Raw genomic sequence first — 17,828 nt, forward strand, 5'->3', positions numbered from 1 at the left:
CGGACCCCGAAAGCTGAAAAAGCTGAAAATTTGGCTAAGTCTGGAATGCTGTTTTTCTGGACCTTCGGGGACCGGTCCCTCAAGTCCAAGGACCGGTCCCAGCACCCGAAAATGGCCCAATTTGGGCTGTGCAACACTTACATTGTTGAGGAGCCTTTGTGCAAATGTGCAGTGGGTATAGAAGTTGGTTTTGGCTTATTTCTCTCTTCTCCCTCAACCGTGTGAACCCAAAACGTGTCCCTCTCTCTCTCTCTAGAAAGAAAAGAAGGAGAAGGAGAAGAAGAAGAAGAAGAGGAAGGATTGAAAGAGAAGAGGCTTAGAAGAATCACCATCATCATCTTCTTCTTCTTCCATTGCTTTTGGAGAGCTTTTGGAGGTAAGCTCCAAACCCTACAATGGTAGATCTCTAGAGTTTGATCCTAATGCTCTAGAAATGGATTTAGTAGCATTCCTAGATGCTAATTAGGTGTTTATTGCATGAATCGAAGATCGATTTGGTAGTTTTTGCAATAGTAGCATCTAGGGCATCCAAAGTGGGATTTTTGTAAATATAAGGGTTTGATCTCATTTAACCCTCTGTAAACCTAATTGCTACGTCTACGAACGTGTTGGCGAAGTCGGTTTGGCAATCCGTCGAGCCATTGCAAAGATATTGAAGAAACTGACGATTTAGCTTCGTTTCCGCCTGGAGGGCCGAGGCGACGTCGTAAAATCGTGAAAATGGATTTGGAGCACCGTAGCACATAACCGAAGACCTATAATTTTCGGGGCTGCGAAGCGGAGCACGGTTGTGGCGCAGTTGCAATATTGGGCCGTGCAGGATTCCGATGCTGCGGGAGGCCGATTGCAAGTGTCGATAAGCAACCGGAACGCGAGTTAAGGTGGGTTGTGTTTACCGAAGTGACTAGGTCGCCTGTATGTCTAAGTTAAATGTTTATCATTGATGCATGTAGTGGTAGCTATTGATAGAGCATGTGTATGCATGAGATGAATGCTAAGTTAGGCTACCAAACGATGCATAATGACATAGTGTAAATAATGCTAAGTGGAAAGCATAAAGTAAATGACATACGTTAGTCATGTTGCGTGTGTAGAAATGCTAATGTAAGAATGCTAAGTAATTGTATGATAAGCATGATGTAGAATTAATAAATGCAACCATGTGGTTAATGCTAAGAATATAGATGATGACATGGTAAAAATGCTAAGTACATATTTGATAAGCATGTTATAGGGATGCTAATGTAAAAAGGCTAAGTAAAGGACATATGTATACATATAGATCGAGTAGCATTGAATCTAGAGTCGTGACCCTAGGTTGAACAAGAGTGATAATGAACCTAGTGTTAATGAACATAGGTTAACGAGAAAGGCATTAATCCTAATGTTAGAGAACATAGGTTGTGAGGTAAAGGTAAGAACCTAGAGTCAAGTGAATCTAGGTAGACGAGAATAATGGACCTAGTGTTAACAAACCTAGGCTAAGATGTATGAAAGCAATGAACCTAAAGTATTAACTTAGGTTGAGTAAAGGCTTGGACCTAGATAGGTCAATTTCATAGTGTTAAGACCAACCCTTGAGTACTGTGAAATGGATTCCGGAATCCCAGAACTTGTGGAACACCAAGAGTTGTGCGGGTGTGTGTGACGATTTCGCCGCCCGGGGCTAAAGAACCATTGTCGTGGCGTGTGCGACGATTTCGCCGCCGGATGGTTGAGCCGGTTTGTGGATTATGCCGCAGGGTGACTTGAGCCAGAGCTGAGCGTGTGCGACGATTTCGCCACCGGGTGGCCGAGTCATCGAGTGCGATGGGCTGTTGAGCAGCCAGTGTGCGGACTATCCGCAGAGGATTGACTCAAGACCGAGTCGAGTGGCATAGATGGCTAAGGTATGGGCAACCTTAGGAAAGAATCGCCAATGAGCATAATGTGACCAAGTAAAGACTAGAGAAAAGCTAATGATAAAGGATAGCTAATAAAGTAAAGATTGGCTATAAGTAAAGAATGGCTAATAATATGAAGTAGAATCAATTAATCTACTTGCATAAAGTTACAGGTATTGCATATTGCATTTCGTGAGGCATGACATTTAGTTCAATATCGAATATATATCTATTATATGTTATTGGACTAACTTGTTGCAGTGCCTTCTTGGACCTATTGGTCGAGCTTTTTCCTTGGGTGGCCGTACCCACTGGGAACCATGGAGTTGGTTCTCACCCCACGTTGTTTTGGGGTGTTACAGGTTTGTACGTGAGCGGCGCGGCGGCGCGAAGCAAGGACGTAGCTCTGTAGATAGCGTCCTATCCAGAGACGAGAGATAGTGGTACCCCGAGTCGGCATAGCTTATGGGTAGAGGGAAATGGAAGAACAAGATGTATCAAATGTGTAATTGTGATGTAAGCAAATGTATTAATGTGAATGCTTGTAATAACATAGGATGTGTTTATATTGTTGATACCTTTTCATATGCAATCTGTATGTTGATTTCTGTTCCTGGTTGGAACATCATGAATTGTATTAATTGTGACGCCTAGGACGTACAGGAAAAACTCTGTCCGTTCGGCGGTCTGTCGGCGTGCCCGAATCTGACCAAATAGGCGGGTTTCGGGGCGTGACACAACAAGATTCCCAAACCATATAATAGAACGCTATTCTCATGCATGCTAATAATGCATATATCTCTCTCTACTATATAGAAGTAATTTTCATAAAATATAGCACATGTATATTAAGCATTTTAAAATTCTCGTAGGCTCTATCTAACATGAATATGCATGCATTTCTATTTTACAACAATTAAAAATTGACATAGGTGGAGTTTTTCTCATTTCGACGAAGTCAAACCCACCAAGACTCCCCGTAACCCTTCGTTTGCGCTGACGAAGGTGTCCACTACTCTCCTAGCTCCCTAAAGGTAATGTTAAGAGAGTTAAATACAACAAACGAACAACCCTAAGATCAAACATTAATCAACCTAAGAAAAGGGCAAAAACTCACCTTGTATGGTGAAAATCTCTCTTAATCTCCAAATGAGAGTAAAATCCCTTCAAATCTAACCTAAACAAAGGTTCTAAACCAATCAATTAGGTCCAAGAAGCTACAAATCAAAAATCAACAAAATAAACCCTAAAATTCACATTCTAGGGTTTCAACCTCAAAAATCCACGAAAACATGATCCAAATAAAGAATCATAGATACTAACCTCTCTAAAAGCTTCAAACCACACAAGAAACCAGCTAGGGTTGAAGATTAATTCTCTAGAAAGCTCCTCTCCTCAATCCAAAGCTTCTCTAATGGTGAAAACCCAAAATGAACCAAAGAAAAGCAAAAAGAGGAGATCAAACCAAGCTAAATCTCAAGAAAAATAAAGAGAATCCAAGGGAGAGGGCTCTACCTGAGTTCTCCACGTTCTATGGCTTAAAAGAGTCCTCAAGGGGCTGTAGAGGGTTAAATAGAAATGTAACAATCTCAAAAAGACCCTCCAACAACGTGCAGTCAGCATCTGCACTGCATACCGGTACACGGGAAAGAGTACCGATACCAAGCAGCAGTCTGCGCCAACCCGAGCCTCGGGTTCGCAGAAAAATACACTAGGTACCGGTACCAGCCTGATGTTGTACCGGTACCCGGTCCAGTTCCGGTACAGGCCCGATACTATACCGGTACTCTGCTCTGCAGAGTCTAACCCGAGAGCAGCCTAAATTTTTACTTTAGAAATTTTACTGCTAAGTTTTAAACCTCGATTCTCGGAATGCGAGCCATAGGTCGGAACACTGTCAACGACTCTCCAAAAAGTGTGGAAAAGTTCGGAACACCAATCAAACACTCGAACCTTGTAATTTGCAAAGGTCCAGTACGTTACAACATATGTATATCAAGTATCTGAAAATTCTATCATGACATGAATAGCATGATTATGCAACAATTTGAACCAAATGAAGTTGTCCCCAAGACTTCTAGAACCCTAAGAAAAATTTTCAAAGAGTTACAAGCTTCTAAAAAGCTAACCACGAAATTCATCAAAAATCAAGTATAAAATAGGTGAAAATTACCTTTGACCAAGTGGAACTTGTCCAAGTCCAAATCAAAGCTAAGAAGCTTCAAATCCAATCTCTAAGAGTGTTCTACACTCATCAATCTCATCCCAAAAGCTCGAAAATGGAAAACCCCAAAATAAACCCTAATTTCCTAAAAACTAGATTTTCTCCCAAATCTCTTGCAAATCTCTTAAATAGAGAGCATGAGAAAGATACTAACCTCCAAACAAGCTTCAACTCAAGTCACAAAGTGCTAGGGTTGAAGTTTGATCCCCCAACAAGCTCCTCATCAACTCCAAGCTCCAAGGTGCAAGCTTCAATGGTGGAGAGGAAGAAAAAGAGATCAAAATCCAAAATCAAAGGTCCAGTACTTCAAAACCCGAACGCTAGAAAATTTCAGTTTTCTACTGCATTCCAGTACTCGCCCAATGCAGTACCGGTACTCCGCCCAATACCGGTACCCTGAGCCGAGTTCCTCAAAACCCGAGAGCTGACTAAACCAGTTCGCAACTGAGTTCCGGTACCACATTCCAGTACCGGTACTCAACACAAACTCTGCAAACACAGTCAAATCCTTCAGAATAGTAAAAAAGCACTATTCTCTCACTAAACTCCATATTTGCAGCAGCTCAGTGTGCTACACAAGTTCTGTTGAATTCCTGGAGCTAAGGTACACCATGAAGGTATAAGGTGTGATCACCTCGCATGATCAACTTGTACGTGCCAATGCCTAATACATTGACACTTGAATCGTTTGCCATGTATACTTTTCTACTCCCAGCAAGCACACGATGGTACTCGACAAATCCCATCGGATCCCTCGCTATGTGATCTGTTGCTCTCGAGCTTTCTTCGGCTCAGTGCAGTCACGAGCAAAGTGTTCCAGCTGGTTACAATCGAAACAGGTTATCTTCGACTTATCTTTCTTGCCACCTCGTTTGCTTCTCTTTCTTTTAGTATTTTTCATATTCTTAAGCACGGATCTGCTATGGCTTTAAGGCCTAGCAGTCTTCTTTCACTTGAACTCGGATGTTCTGCGAAAGTTTGACTGAGCAACATTGGCAGTTGAGGTTTTAACAATCTCAAGGCGCTCATCCTCCAACTCCAGATGCTGTGCAACATCCTTAAAAGTTTTAACACTTTCATTATGCGTCAAACTTACTCGCATATGTTTTTACGAATTGGAAAATGAGAGAATCATAGCTTGGATCTGCTGCTCATTAGTCAAGGTGCCGCCAACCGCCTTTAACTCATGAATTATGTTTGACATTATTCTCATTTGCTGTTTCATAGCCTGATTGGCACATTTCTTATAACTGTCAAATCAAATAGTTAGGCCGCGCAACCTTGTGACCGAAGTCACACCAAATTTAGTTTTGAGAGCTTTCCACATGTCATGCGCAGTCGTGTACTTCTCATACTCGCACAAGAGATCATTATGCATGCCGCTCAGCAATGTGATGCAAGTAATGCGATCCTTTTTAAGCCAATTATTATAGGCTTCCATATCTCAGTGAGCCTGGGCATTGTTGCCCTCTGTGGGTTGGTCCATCTTATTACTCAAGTTTTTCAGAACCTCTTGCTCAACGAGAATATATTGAATTTGATGGTGTCAAATATCATATTCATTACCATCCAATTTCTCACCTTTGATCAGATTAGCGACAACTTGTTTGGAGGCCATATTATCTCACTAAGTTCACACAATGCGCAAAAAAAAAAGATATTTAAAAAAAACACACGACACATATATTCAATTTTGTCACATCTCTAATTAAACAAATTAAAAATTAGATTATAGATCCGTAAAGAAAAAACTCATAATCACATCACACACCCTAAGTCAAAATTTTAATTATTTAATTAAGTTGCGCAAAATATTTGAGAGTAAAACATATGATTTACTTTACCAAAATAAGAACCACTTGATATAGTATGTATTAAAATACACCATACCATAAGTATCATCCATATATCATAAAGGCATAAAAATTATCATGATATTTTAAAGCATGCTTATACAAATCCATTAATTGACAGTTTCTCATGTATACGTATCCGTTCCTCTTTTCTTCTCTTCTCCTTTCATCTCTTCTCTCTTCTCCCTCTCATACCAAATCTTTACGCATTGGGAAGATACTCCTCGGGAAGGTAACAAATCTTCCCAAATCAAATACAAATCCATTAATTGACTGTTTCTCATGTATACGTGTCCGTTCCTCCTTTCTTCTCTTCTCCTTTCATCTCTTCTCTCTCCCCCTCTCATACCAAATCTTTACGCCTTGGGAAGGTACGTCTTGGAAAGGTAACAAATCTTTCCAAATTAATGTTGGGGAAGGTAATAAATCTTCCCAAATCAATCTTGGGAAGGTACCAAATTTATCCAATGATTATATTTCGGGAAGGTACAAAATCTTTTCAAATCCACCTCGGGAAAATACCAAATCTATCCAAATATTTCCTTACCTGGGGAAACGACAAAATCCTTACCTTGATTAATCCATTAAAATACAGTTTCTCATGTAAACGTGTCCGTTCCTCCTTTCTTCTCTTCTCCTTTCATCTCTTCTCTTTCCCCCCTCTCATACCAAATCTTTACGCCTTGGGAAAGTACGCCTCGGGAAGGTAACAAATCTTTCCAAATCAATCTTGGGGAAGGTAATAAATCTTCCCAAATCAATCTTGGGAAGGTACCAAATTTATTCAATGATTACATCTCGGGAAAGTACCAAATCTTTCAAAATCCACCTTAGGAAGATACCAAATCTATCCAAATATTTCCTTACATGGGGAAACGACAAAATCCTCACCATGATTCCGGTGTGTATATAGGAGAACGCGTACTCATCAAGTTCGAACCTTGAAAATTTTTCCTAATTGTTTCTTCTTTCTCTCTCCCTCATGCACTGAACTTTACCTATCTTTACACTGAGTTTTTATATTTCTTTTGTATTTTTTGCTGGATTTTTTAGAGCTACTTGGATTCGTGTTGCACCACCCTGAAAACGTGCCAACAGGGTGGAAGGTGTCACAGGCCTCATCTAAACCTTTTTCTGTATAATATTTTTTACTTAATCCGTTATTATAATTTTTCGAAAACAAAAGTTAAAATTGTTTTATTTTAAAATTGTTTAAAAAATAAATTGTTTAAACTAAATAAATGATTGCATATTACATAATTACAAATAATTAGTAATCATTCAAGCTAAATATATATTNTATAATATTTTTTACTTAATCCGTTATTATAATTTTTCGAAAACAAAAGTTAAAATTGTTTTATTTTAAAATTGTTTAAAAAATAAATTGTTTAAACTAAATAAATGATTGCATATTACATAATTACAAATAATTAGTAATCATTCAAGCTAAATATATATTTTGCATAGTTCATAATTATATATTTTGTTATTATTCCATCTTATTTTTGCATAGCAATTCATTCTTGGCTACTATTCTTTTGCTTTCTCTTACATATATATATATATATATGTATTGATATTTAATTTTGTTCTTTTCCTTATTTTTCGTAATTATTATATATTAAAATTCACATCAAAATATTGGTGTTAAAACTATTCGCGGCGAAGTGCGGGTTCAACACTAGTATGTCACAATAGTATAGTAAACCATCTAATATGCTTAAAAAAAATAAATTATTTCATTTTTAAAAAAAATCATGAAAAAGGCCCAAAGTCTGCAGGCTAATGCAGCCTGCAGGCTTGGGCAGCCTAAAGGCCTGGGGGCCTCCGGACCTGCTTGGACTGTAGGCCCACGCATCCTGCGGGCTGCTCGGGCTGCAGCCCCGTGCAGACTGCGTGCTTGCACGAGCTGCATGCCCGCCTACGGGGGCTGCAGAAGCCTTCGTTTTGTTTTTTTAAATGCCTGTAGGATGCTCACAGGACATTGCACGGCCCAAGCCCGGCCCACCATGGGCCTCCGCAACCTGGCGTGAGTGCGCCTGGACGCGCGCCCCACGCGGAGCCGCGGGCGCGCGTCCGCGCGGGTTCCATCGCTACACCCTTTTTCTCATTTTTTTTATTTTTTTTTAAAAAATTGGATAATTTTTAAAAATTCATAACTTTAAAAGTGGAATTCCAAATTTTATAAGAAATATATCAATAGAAAGCCTGTGAGGAGCTTGATCAAATCATGTAAGTTTCATAATGGGATATGCATTATACATCAAATAAGCCACCTACAAAATTTCGATTTAGGATTTTGTTTTTTCATAAAATATAAAACTAAATTAAATCAAACTTTGTAGATTTAATTTATATCATATATGCTACAAGATGTGTAAAAATCATGCAGATGTATTCACCTTAGAAAAAATCGCAATTAACATGCAAGAAAAAATTCAAATGATGGTAGATTTAATTCTACGTATGCAACCTTATTAAAAAATTAATTTTAGGCACGAAATCAATCTAATAAGGCTTTGATACCAATGTAGAATGTAGCCGAAGTATTCGTTCGTATCTTTTGCGAAGCGACTCGCGCTAGAAGGCGATGAGCTCGAGCCCGGATCGTAGAGATTAATTCACGTGTCATCAAATCGTCCATGAAAGCTTTCTAATGCTCTAAACCCACGGTCGATCGAATTATGAACGAGTACGATCTCTAATCTACTATTCAAGACCCTCTAAAATAAAAGGTTAATGGAGAATATGGCTTCTCTCTCTCACAAGATGGCCCACAAATTACTCACGAATTTATGAGTATTTTTCTCTATTTTTCTTGTTATTATATTTCTATGAGAGAATAATTCGTATATTTATAATGAATCATAAAACCCTAATAGAAAAATAAAAGATTAGGCCTAATCGGTTTATAATTGTTATCTTAATATGATTAGAATATATCACTAATTAGCTTTTTAATTTAAAAGCGAGATTAAGTCTACTCCAATTAGACAATATAATAACCGTCGGATCAAGTCCGATCATGGGCGCACCCGATTCGGTTTAACCAAATGCCAACAAAGCAAAAATGAAAACAAATATTGTGGGTAACCTTCATGTCAACCCGTTGTATATGTAAAGATATTAGCTATCTAAAAATCTACGGTAAAATTTTATCCATACCATTAATCCGCTAGTACAATAACTTATTCGCGGTTTACTTAGCCCACCCGCTTGTCAGGTCTATTCATTTAAAATTGTAAGACAATTGCGTCACTTGTGACGAAAGTTTATGACAAAAAAATATAAGTTTGTTTTCATATGTAATATTATGTACTACATAATGCGTATTGTAATGAGTCTGTTAAAAATAAAAATATGTATGCTTTGATTATAATTTTATTTTATATATATTAACGTCAGATAGACCTCGTTACCAAATGCGCCCACGCCCTACATGGATTACATCATAATTACCCCTCCAAATGCATACTGTATTTCATAAATGCGCTTCCTGTTATACTCCATCTATTCAAGTTATTTTGAACTTGGTTAGATAGTGGTTTACCAAAGGTTAAAATTTAAAATACCTATTTTGTCCATGACTTAGGAGCTTTTGGATGTTACGCCTTAACAAAGATGATTTTTTTATTAATTTGATATGAGTATTTAGATCAATATTACACTTCAGATCAATATTAGATAGGGTCAATTTCATCTATGCCCCTGTAAAACTTATAAATATCATAAATATCCTTATAATTTAATATTATCATAATTATCCCTTTAAATGTCTTTTTTTTTTTTCAAAAATGCCCAAACCGTTAAGTCCTCACTCGCTCTATTACTTTTGCCTCAGTTAGGTTAAAATTAAAAATAAGTTAAAGATTGAAATATCTATTTTACCATTGACTATTATAAGTGGGTTTCAAAATAAAAGGATTTTCAAAATCATCCCTCACTTTTTAAATCTTCTTTGTACATAAAGATAAATATTTAATAATAGTTTGAATAAATGTACTAACATTTAACTCATATCAGTTAAATATTTAACTGTAATAAATTTTATTAATATCTTTTTATGACATGTATTGGATAAGTTAGTTTGGATACTTATGTTAGTTTAAATCGTCAAATTTGTATTATGCAAAATTTGACTCATTTTTGAATTACAAACTGTTCAAGCTAATTATTTTAGATTATTTAAATATTATAGAATCTTTAACTCAATATTTTTAGATTAGTCTTAGATTTTCAGGTTTCTTTTACTTCAATTTATTTTAGAATGTAAATAAAAGCTTGTTTACATGCTAGTTTGTATTGCTATTCTAATTGATTTTCTTAACTTGCATTATTTTTATAGTTGCATCAAATTTTTTTTGTTGCTTCTTTCTAATCTTGTACATAATATTAAATTACTTTATTATTACTTCAAATTTGATAAGTAATTTTATATTACATAATTGATGATGAACTAGACTGGAATACTATCAATAGCACAAAGCTGTTGGTGCTATTAGTTTTTTAATCCTTGGATTGAGAAATGCGCGGTTAGGATGATGTGGGCCCCCTAGGGTTGAGTGGGTGGTTGGTTGAATAGTATAATCTAACGGGTAAAAATAATCAAAGGTTTAAATTTAAGTCTTTGGTGCTATCAATAGTATCCTCAGCCGGACTTATTGATGATAAAGCTTTATAATTGTTCAATCAATTAATTCTTCACTCTCTCCCTTTATAAAAAACTAAAAAAATTTAGGAGCATTTAACAAGATTTAATAAGATAAAAATACTATTCTTTTAGATTAGATTATACAAATTTTACAGAAATCAGTATGAGAATCTAACTAAATGACTTACACAGATTTCATAAGTAGGTCTAAATAATTATATTAAAGATATTTTTTTTAACTAAATATCTTAGACAATAAGTATGCATGTTGCTAAATCCTAATTATGAATTTTATACAAAAGTTATAATTTATTAGTGAGAACTGGAACATTTAAAGGGACAATTATGAAAAAGACAAACTGATATTTGCTTTGCTGTTAGTGTAGATTTTAACGGAAGTTACTTTAAACGGTAGTTTTGAAAGTTTGTTGTATCTAGAAGGGCATTTAGCATATTTTTAATTTTTATAAGGGTACCTTTGAAAATATATGCTTTTTGGAGGGGCACACAGGAAATTTTGCCAATAATAAAGAAGCTTCGTTCCTATTACCTTCTTTCAATACACCTCCAAACCCATATTTTTTGGGAGTTAGAACCTACTCGGAAGGTCACTCTTTCCTACGAAGTCCAACTAACAGATATTGGACTCCTCACTCTATACTTCCCTTTGCTTGTGTCCTTCCATATCAAATACCCCTCTCCAGTAGCGCTTCCTTGGACCGCCATTCGCTTCGTCGACTTGAACCGAACCTGAAAGCTCTTACTCTCAGTTTCCTCTTTAAAAGTTAGTACCGCCGGAGTGACGCTCACCTTCACTCCACGTGGCGCAACCACTTGTGCAGCGTACGTGGAATTTGGGGTGCCGACGTTGGTGAGTTTTCTTTGAATCATCACTCTCGTGCTGTTCTGTTTGAAGGCTATGGAAATCGAAGGGTAGTTCAGGCTGAAGTTGTTGTTTCGGTGAAGAGTTTCGTTGCAGTTGGTGTTTCTGTGAGCGATGGTGAAGATCTCCAAATGTGAGTATCCGAGAGTGCAGAGGTGAGTGATGTAGTCGTTCGGCTCGATGTCGTAGACTAGACCAGGGTCCATCGCTTTCGTCGGATTCACATGACCAGCACCGATCGCGAAGAGCCCTGCTCTGTCTCTCCCATCCATTATCGGCTTCCCGTAGTGGTCCACCACGTCGGCCGTCGTCATAATTGCTGACCGGACTGCCGCCGGGCTCCATGACGGGTGGGCTGACCGGACGAGAGCGGTGATTCCGCTGACGGTGCCCTCGCCCGACCGACTGTCGTGCCGCCGTAGACCAACTGCCCGACCGGTCGCCTTGTCGAGTTGATGTATTTCTTCAATTCTGTCGACTCTTTGAAGCCGATCATGGTAGCCGGCAACACGTGTACGTCGACGGAATCCTCCTGTAAATTGATCTCCGCATTGGCAAGAACCATAGCAGCTCCGCCCGCTTCTTTCACAGCCTCGCCTTTCTCAGCCCGGCCGTTGATCCCTCTATCGCAGACCACCATCTTTCCCGCCACTCTGGCTCTGGAAAGAGAGCCCTTAAGACAATATTCTGCGCCTTTGCTCCCGCCAGATTCATGAACCAACTCCAACGCCTTCTTCCCCCCATTTTTTGAATACCTGTTTCCCGGATACATGGACTCGCCGTACAGGATCCGGCCATTGCCAAGCCGGAGGAACATGGGGAACCGCCGGTCCATGGTGCTTGCCCCGACGGTTGTGACCCAGGGGGCCTCGTTGGCCACTGAGCTTGGCACGGGCCCGTTGTTCCCGGCAGCGCATATGACTGCCACACCCCGTTCTGTCGCGCGAAAGCTCCCTATCGCGATGCTATCCTCGAAGAGCGGGATTGGGAAGCCACCCAACGAGAGGGAGAGGATGCCAACTCCATCTTGGATGGCGTCGTCCATCCCAGCTAGTATATCGGAGCTGTAGCAGCCGTTGAACCAGCAGACTTTATAGACGGCCACATGGGCCTCAGGGGCCATTCCCTGAGCCACGCCTGTGCCGAGCCCGAAAACGCTTGCCCCGTTCACTGTAGTGCCTGCGGCCGTCGAAGCTGTGTGGGTCCCGTGCCCGTGTGCGTCGCGGGGTGACATGTACTCCAACAACGAGGATGAGGAAGCCGGTGGGTTGGTTGGGTAGTTGGCACGGTGGCCTTTAGAGTAGAACCGCGCGCCAATGAGCTTCCGATTGCAGCTGGAGGAGTTGAAGTTCTCTCCGTCTTGGCAAACACCTTGCCACCGAGACGGGAGGGGCGGCATCTGGTGGTCGGAGAAGCTGGGACTCTCAGGCCACACACCGGTGTCGAGCACACCAATTATGGAGCCCCGGCCAAGGCCCGATTTGGCCCATGCGCCGCCCGGGCTAATGTTTAGCCCCAAAAACTTATAGGAATAGGTTGTATGCAGCTCGAAGCGGCGGTCGGGGCGGATCGACACGATCCCTGGCGATGCCTGTAGAGCTGCGGCCTCGTTTTCAGTAAGACGTGCTGCGAAGCCCTCCGCCGCAGTATGGTACGAGTACAGCAGCCGAGAAGAAGCGGTTCCTGTGCCTCCTCCTCCTCCTCCTCCTCCTATTGGCAGAAAAATTCGATTGTGATTAAAATCTAATTAATTTATTATAAATATAAAATCAAACTTACAGATAAATATAAATATTTTAATAAAAATTTGATCTTATTTGGAAGCGTGCGAGCCCTAAGATATATTTCCGTCCTTATATGCGAAATTAATCGGAAATAACACCTCAAGGTACAACCGAAATTACTCCTCCTACGAACACGATCGTAAAGGAGATTGACAAAAATTTTTTCAACACTCAGTGAATAAAGAGAACGAAGATTGTTTCAACACCCAATGAATAAAAAAATATTCAAAAATAAAAAATAAAAGAATAAAATGGATAAAGATTAATCAATTATCTAATATCTTTTCTATCTATTCTTTCTTGATATAGGATAAAAACAAATGAAAGAGAATTTTACACTCTTTCTCATTACTAGAAAAAAACGGAACTCGCGCAACGGAACAAGATTTAGTTTGGCGGAAAAAACGGGATGAAAAAAATATCCGTTGATTTCTTTCTCACTAAGAAAGAAAATAAAATAAGTAAATAAATAAATTAAATAAATAAATAATAAAAATAATAAATACTGATAAATAAGAAATAAATAAATAATTTAAAATTCAAATAGAAATAAAAATTTAAATTTTAAAATTTTGAGTATTTCACCAACACCTCCTTCTTCTCCTTCTTCTTCTTCTTCTTCTGTGAGAATGACTTGTTCGAGAAAGGAGAGGTGCCGATGGAGCTTAGTTAATGGGAAGTAAGCCCCGGGCAGTTCATCTGGGCGGACGTGGACAATATATGTTTGGAGGTTTTGGGCGCGTAGATGGACCCAGTATAGGAGGAAGAGAAAGAGTAAGAAGATGACTAGTGGGTAAGCCATGAGTGAACAGTATTTTTGGATGAGGTGCGGTGGGAGTACATGGGGAGCTAGTGCGGCACGGCATGGGAGTATATGAAGGGCGGAGGGGCGGGGAGGAGGGTTTGAAATGGGGAGCCGTTGCATTGCTGGGGGAGGGATGAAACGCGTGACTGGGGGCGGGGGCGGGGGCGTGCCCTGAACTGAAGCCTTGAAGGACTCTCCTCCTCTCACGGTCACGGGGGAGGGGGTGGGGCGAGCACACGCCTGCGGCTGCCAACGAAATGAAGACGAGCTGCGACCTGCGACTGGGACGTCTCACGAGATGTTCTGCTGGTATTTATTGCTGGTCTTGGCTTGTTACTGTACGCACGCGCTGCATTTCTTTCTTCTCGAGCTATAGGCGGCACACTTCAAATCAGTTTTTTTACCGTATCGTATCAATAAAATGTTAATGTTAATACGATACAGTTTTTGTACGGATGGTATAACTTTAAAGTTATTTTTTTTTTAAATAGTAAATAATTTTTTTAATAAAATTTTAAAACATTCTTATGCCAAGCATCAATTTAATAAAATTTTTAGTTTAATTCGCTGTAACAGTCATCTCCTTCCAACAGTGCCTATGAAATAAACATCATTGAAACAGTCAGCCCTTGCGTATGAGAGTAATAGCTTTTGGTTGAGGATGAGTGTAAATACAGAGTCAAGCATAAAAAGCATCTGAAACGTTAATCAATCATTCCTCTTAACGTATTTCTTAAATCTTTATCCCTTCTGCTACTCACAAATGAGCAACATTTATAACTGCAAGATATAGCAAATTTCATGTTTCAGCACTAAAACCATAGGCTATTACCCAAAGTCTGCGCCACCATGATATGATTAACACATTGGAAAATCTAATGCGGGTTCACAAAATTTAATTGAAAATCTAAATCTGTGAGCTCACAAACTATCTTGAAACATTTTCCTTCCATAATATACATTCTCACTTGAAACAATTATAAGAAATGACTTGTTTTTCTTAGTATACAGCAGCATGGCCCTTCAAAATAAAACAAGAAAAGGGGTCCATTTACACATGAACGAATGACCAGACAGATTGATCAAACCAATCTGACAAACTCACTGCATTTTTTCCCTCTCTAGAGTTCCAAAATTGGCATGCAGCTTCTTGACAAAACTCCACATTGAGCTTCAATTTAATAACAATATATCATTCGTTCTCAAACTTTTATTAAGGCTTGATAATTGTCACCATAAGAATCACTCCATAATAGATGACTTGTCTGTTGGAGAATCAACAGATTGTCTAGCAGAAAGCACCTTGTCTAGGGTTTGGTCTGCAACTTTGATTCCGCCAGTCTCCATATCTGCAACTATTGCAATAGCCGCATCAACTTCCCCAAGATCGAGGCACAGGATGACGACTTCATCATATAATGGGCCGAATCAATCGTAAGACAAAGAAAGGGGAAAAGAAAAGGCCAATCCAAATCAAATCGAAAACATAATGTTAGAGTGTTGTATCAGTAATCAAAACAACTCAGTAGGATACGAATCGAAACTACTCGGAGGGATATGATTCCTACAGACTAGTTTTGTTCAAACAACCGTTCCATCTCTATTAATCATTAAGACAAGAAAATTGTCAGAGCTTATAAGAGCCTATTTGGCCTGGCTGCAGGGTGCCATGCTATTTGAAAGTGCCGTTTGTGCACACTTCTGTTAGAAGCACGACATTTGAATCCCCCAACAACTTCCAGCCAGAGGAGAAGCAGAAGCCATATTTGAGCCATTGCTTTTCGCCTCAATATCTCATTTCTGCTTTAAAAAGCAAGCTCGACTCTTTTCTGACTGCCAAATGCTCTATTGAAAGTGATTATGGCACAAAGCAGAAGGAGAAGCTAGGCCAAATGGCCACTCGTTGTCTGCAATATTGTTAGGAAAGTTGAAGGAAGAGGCGCCCTTATGGCAGCACGCAGAATTGTGGCACAGTCTCCAATGGTTGGCATCCCACCCAATTCTATCACCTGATAAGTTGACCGAGCATTGCTGTTCAGATATTTCCATTCAAAACCAAACATATCCCTTCTGCTGAATAACATGAAGAAACATGCTGAACAAACATGGTCCAGAGCTTAAACCAAACTTCGTAAACCGAAACTCAAAAATCTTAGTTTAAAGTTTCAATTTATGTGGGTGCCAATCCAAACTACTGGCCAAAACTAAACCAAAGTGAGACACTTTGGTCCGGTTCCAATGCAGATTAATTCTATAGTAATGTGGATCTAAACGACTAAACAAACCAAAACTATCTTATAGGAACTAATTGTGTAATGCTATCAATCTTTACACAATCAAATGATTGCCCTTAATAGATGAGAATTAAAAGTAGCTTTTACTTTTACCACTATGATATATCAAATTTCTGGAAAATTAAGCTTAATTATGACATACCAATGCTTTTCGAAAATTTGAAAACGTTTAACAGATATTCGCAACAGGAACCTTGAAACTGCGGAAACATTAATTTTTGGTAAATAACTAAAATAGAAACCTATAGGAGTTTTTGAACCACAAATTAAAGGATACTATTGAATGGGTTCAGTACAAACTTGTCGCTGAAGTTTTAACTCCAACCAACTCTGGTTTCAGTTTCAGCGTGGAGCCTCAATTGTAACACTTTAGGGTTGTTGAAGATTTAACCCCAACTTCTATTTCATCCTCAGAGTTTAACTTGACCCCAGAGTTTTACCTTGATTCCATTCCACTACTGAAGTTTGATTTTCATGTCAACTTAGTCCTCAGAATTTCAATTTTACCAAACCAAAATCTAATGATAGTGCTCCAAGGCACTACTTAGACAATAAAATAAAAGGGCATAATTGTTTTTCAGAACAAACTTTAGGGACTACATTGTTATGAGGACTAAGGGCCAGTTTGGCCTAACTTCTGAAAAAGTGATTTCTGAAAAAGTAATTTTTGTTTGGAGAAGTGATTTTGCTTAAAAGCTATAGAGCGTTTGACGGAGTTTAGATAAAAGTGATTTTTTCTGAAGTGATTTTAAAAAGCTGTTTGGCAAATTAAAAATTTTGAAAAGCTGTTTGAAAAGCTATTTAATTTTAAAAATATATTTAAATTTTAAACTTTAAAATTTAAAATTTAAATTTAAAATTTTAAATTTTAAAATTTTAAAATTTAAAATTTAAAATTTAAAATTTAAAATTTAAAATTTAAAATTAAATTTAAATTTAAATATTAAAACTAAAATAAAAATAAAATTTTGAAGTTTAAATCCAAAATCAGAATCAATTTTCAAGAAGCAGCTTTTTTCTGCTTATGATTCTGAGGCCTTCAAAATCAGTTTTCTGATTCTAAAAAGCAGAATCAGATTTTTAAAGTGAGTTACCAATCGCTCTATTGAGCCGAAAATCACTTTTCAGCCCAAAAGCGTTTTTTAAAAGCTAGGCCACACACCCCCTAAGTTGAAATCAGGATCAGGTGTGGGGACCAAACTTGTATTCCTTGAAAGAGACTAAACAGGAACGGAAACATGCCTTGTGCATGATTTTGATTGCTAACTCAACCTCCCATTCTTGTGACCATTTCTGTGAGACCCCAGATAGTCCTATATATGAGATATAATAGGGCTAAACTCTTAACCCAGCTTAAGCATTTTGGGTGGTGGCAAGGCCCAAGAGGTTAAGAGAGTTAAGCGTGCTAGGACGGGAGTAGTCCTAGGATGGGTGACCCCCTGGGAAGT

General features: G+C 38.6%; 1 protein-coding gene across 1 annotated transcript; it reads right to left on the reverse strand.

The window, feature by feature from the left end:
• LOC109727556 (subtilisin-like protease SBT1.2) lies at positions 11,150 to 14,206 on the reverse strand. Its single transcript, XM_020257695.1, is given in 3 exon segments — positions 11,150 to 11,882; positions 11,885 to 13,207; positions 13,873 to 14,206. Coding segments are annotated over 3 exon segments (2,307 nt in total). The 3' UTR covers positions 11,150 to 11,232.

The sequence above is a fragment of the Ananas comosus genome, linkage group 22 (assembly GCF_001540865.1).
Source record: "Ananas comosus cultivar F153 linkage group 22, ASM154086v1, whole genome shotgun sequence".
NCBI lineage: Eukaryota > Viridiplantae > Streptophyta > Magnoliopsida > Poales > Bromeliaceae > Ananas > Ananas comosus.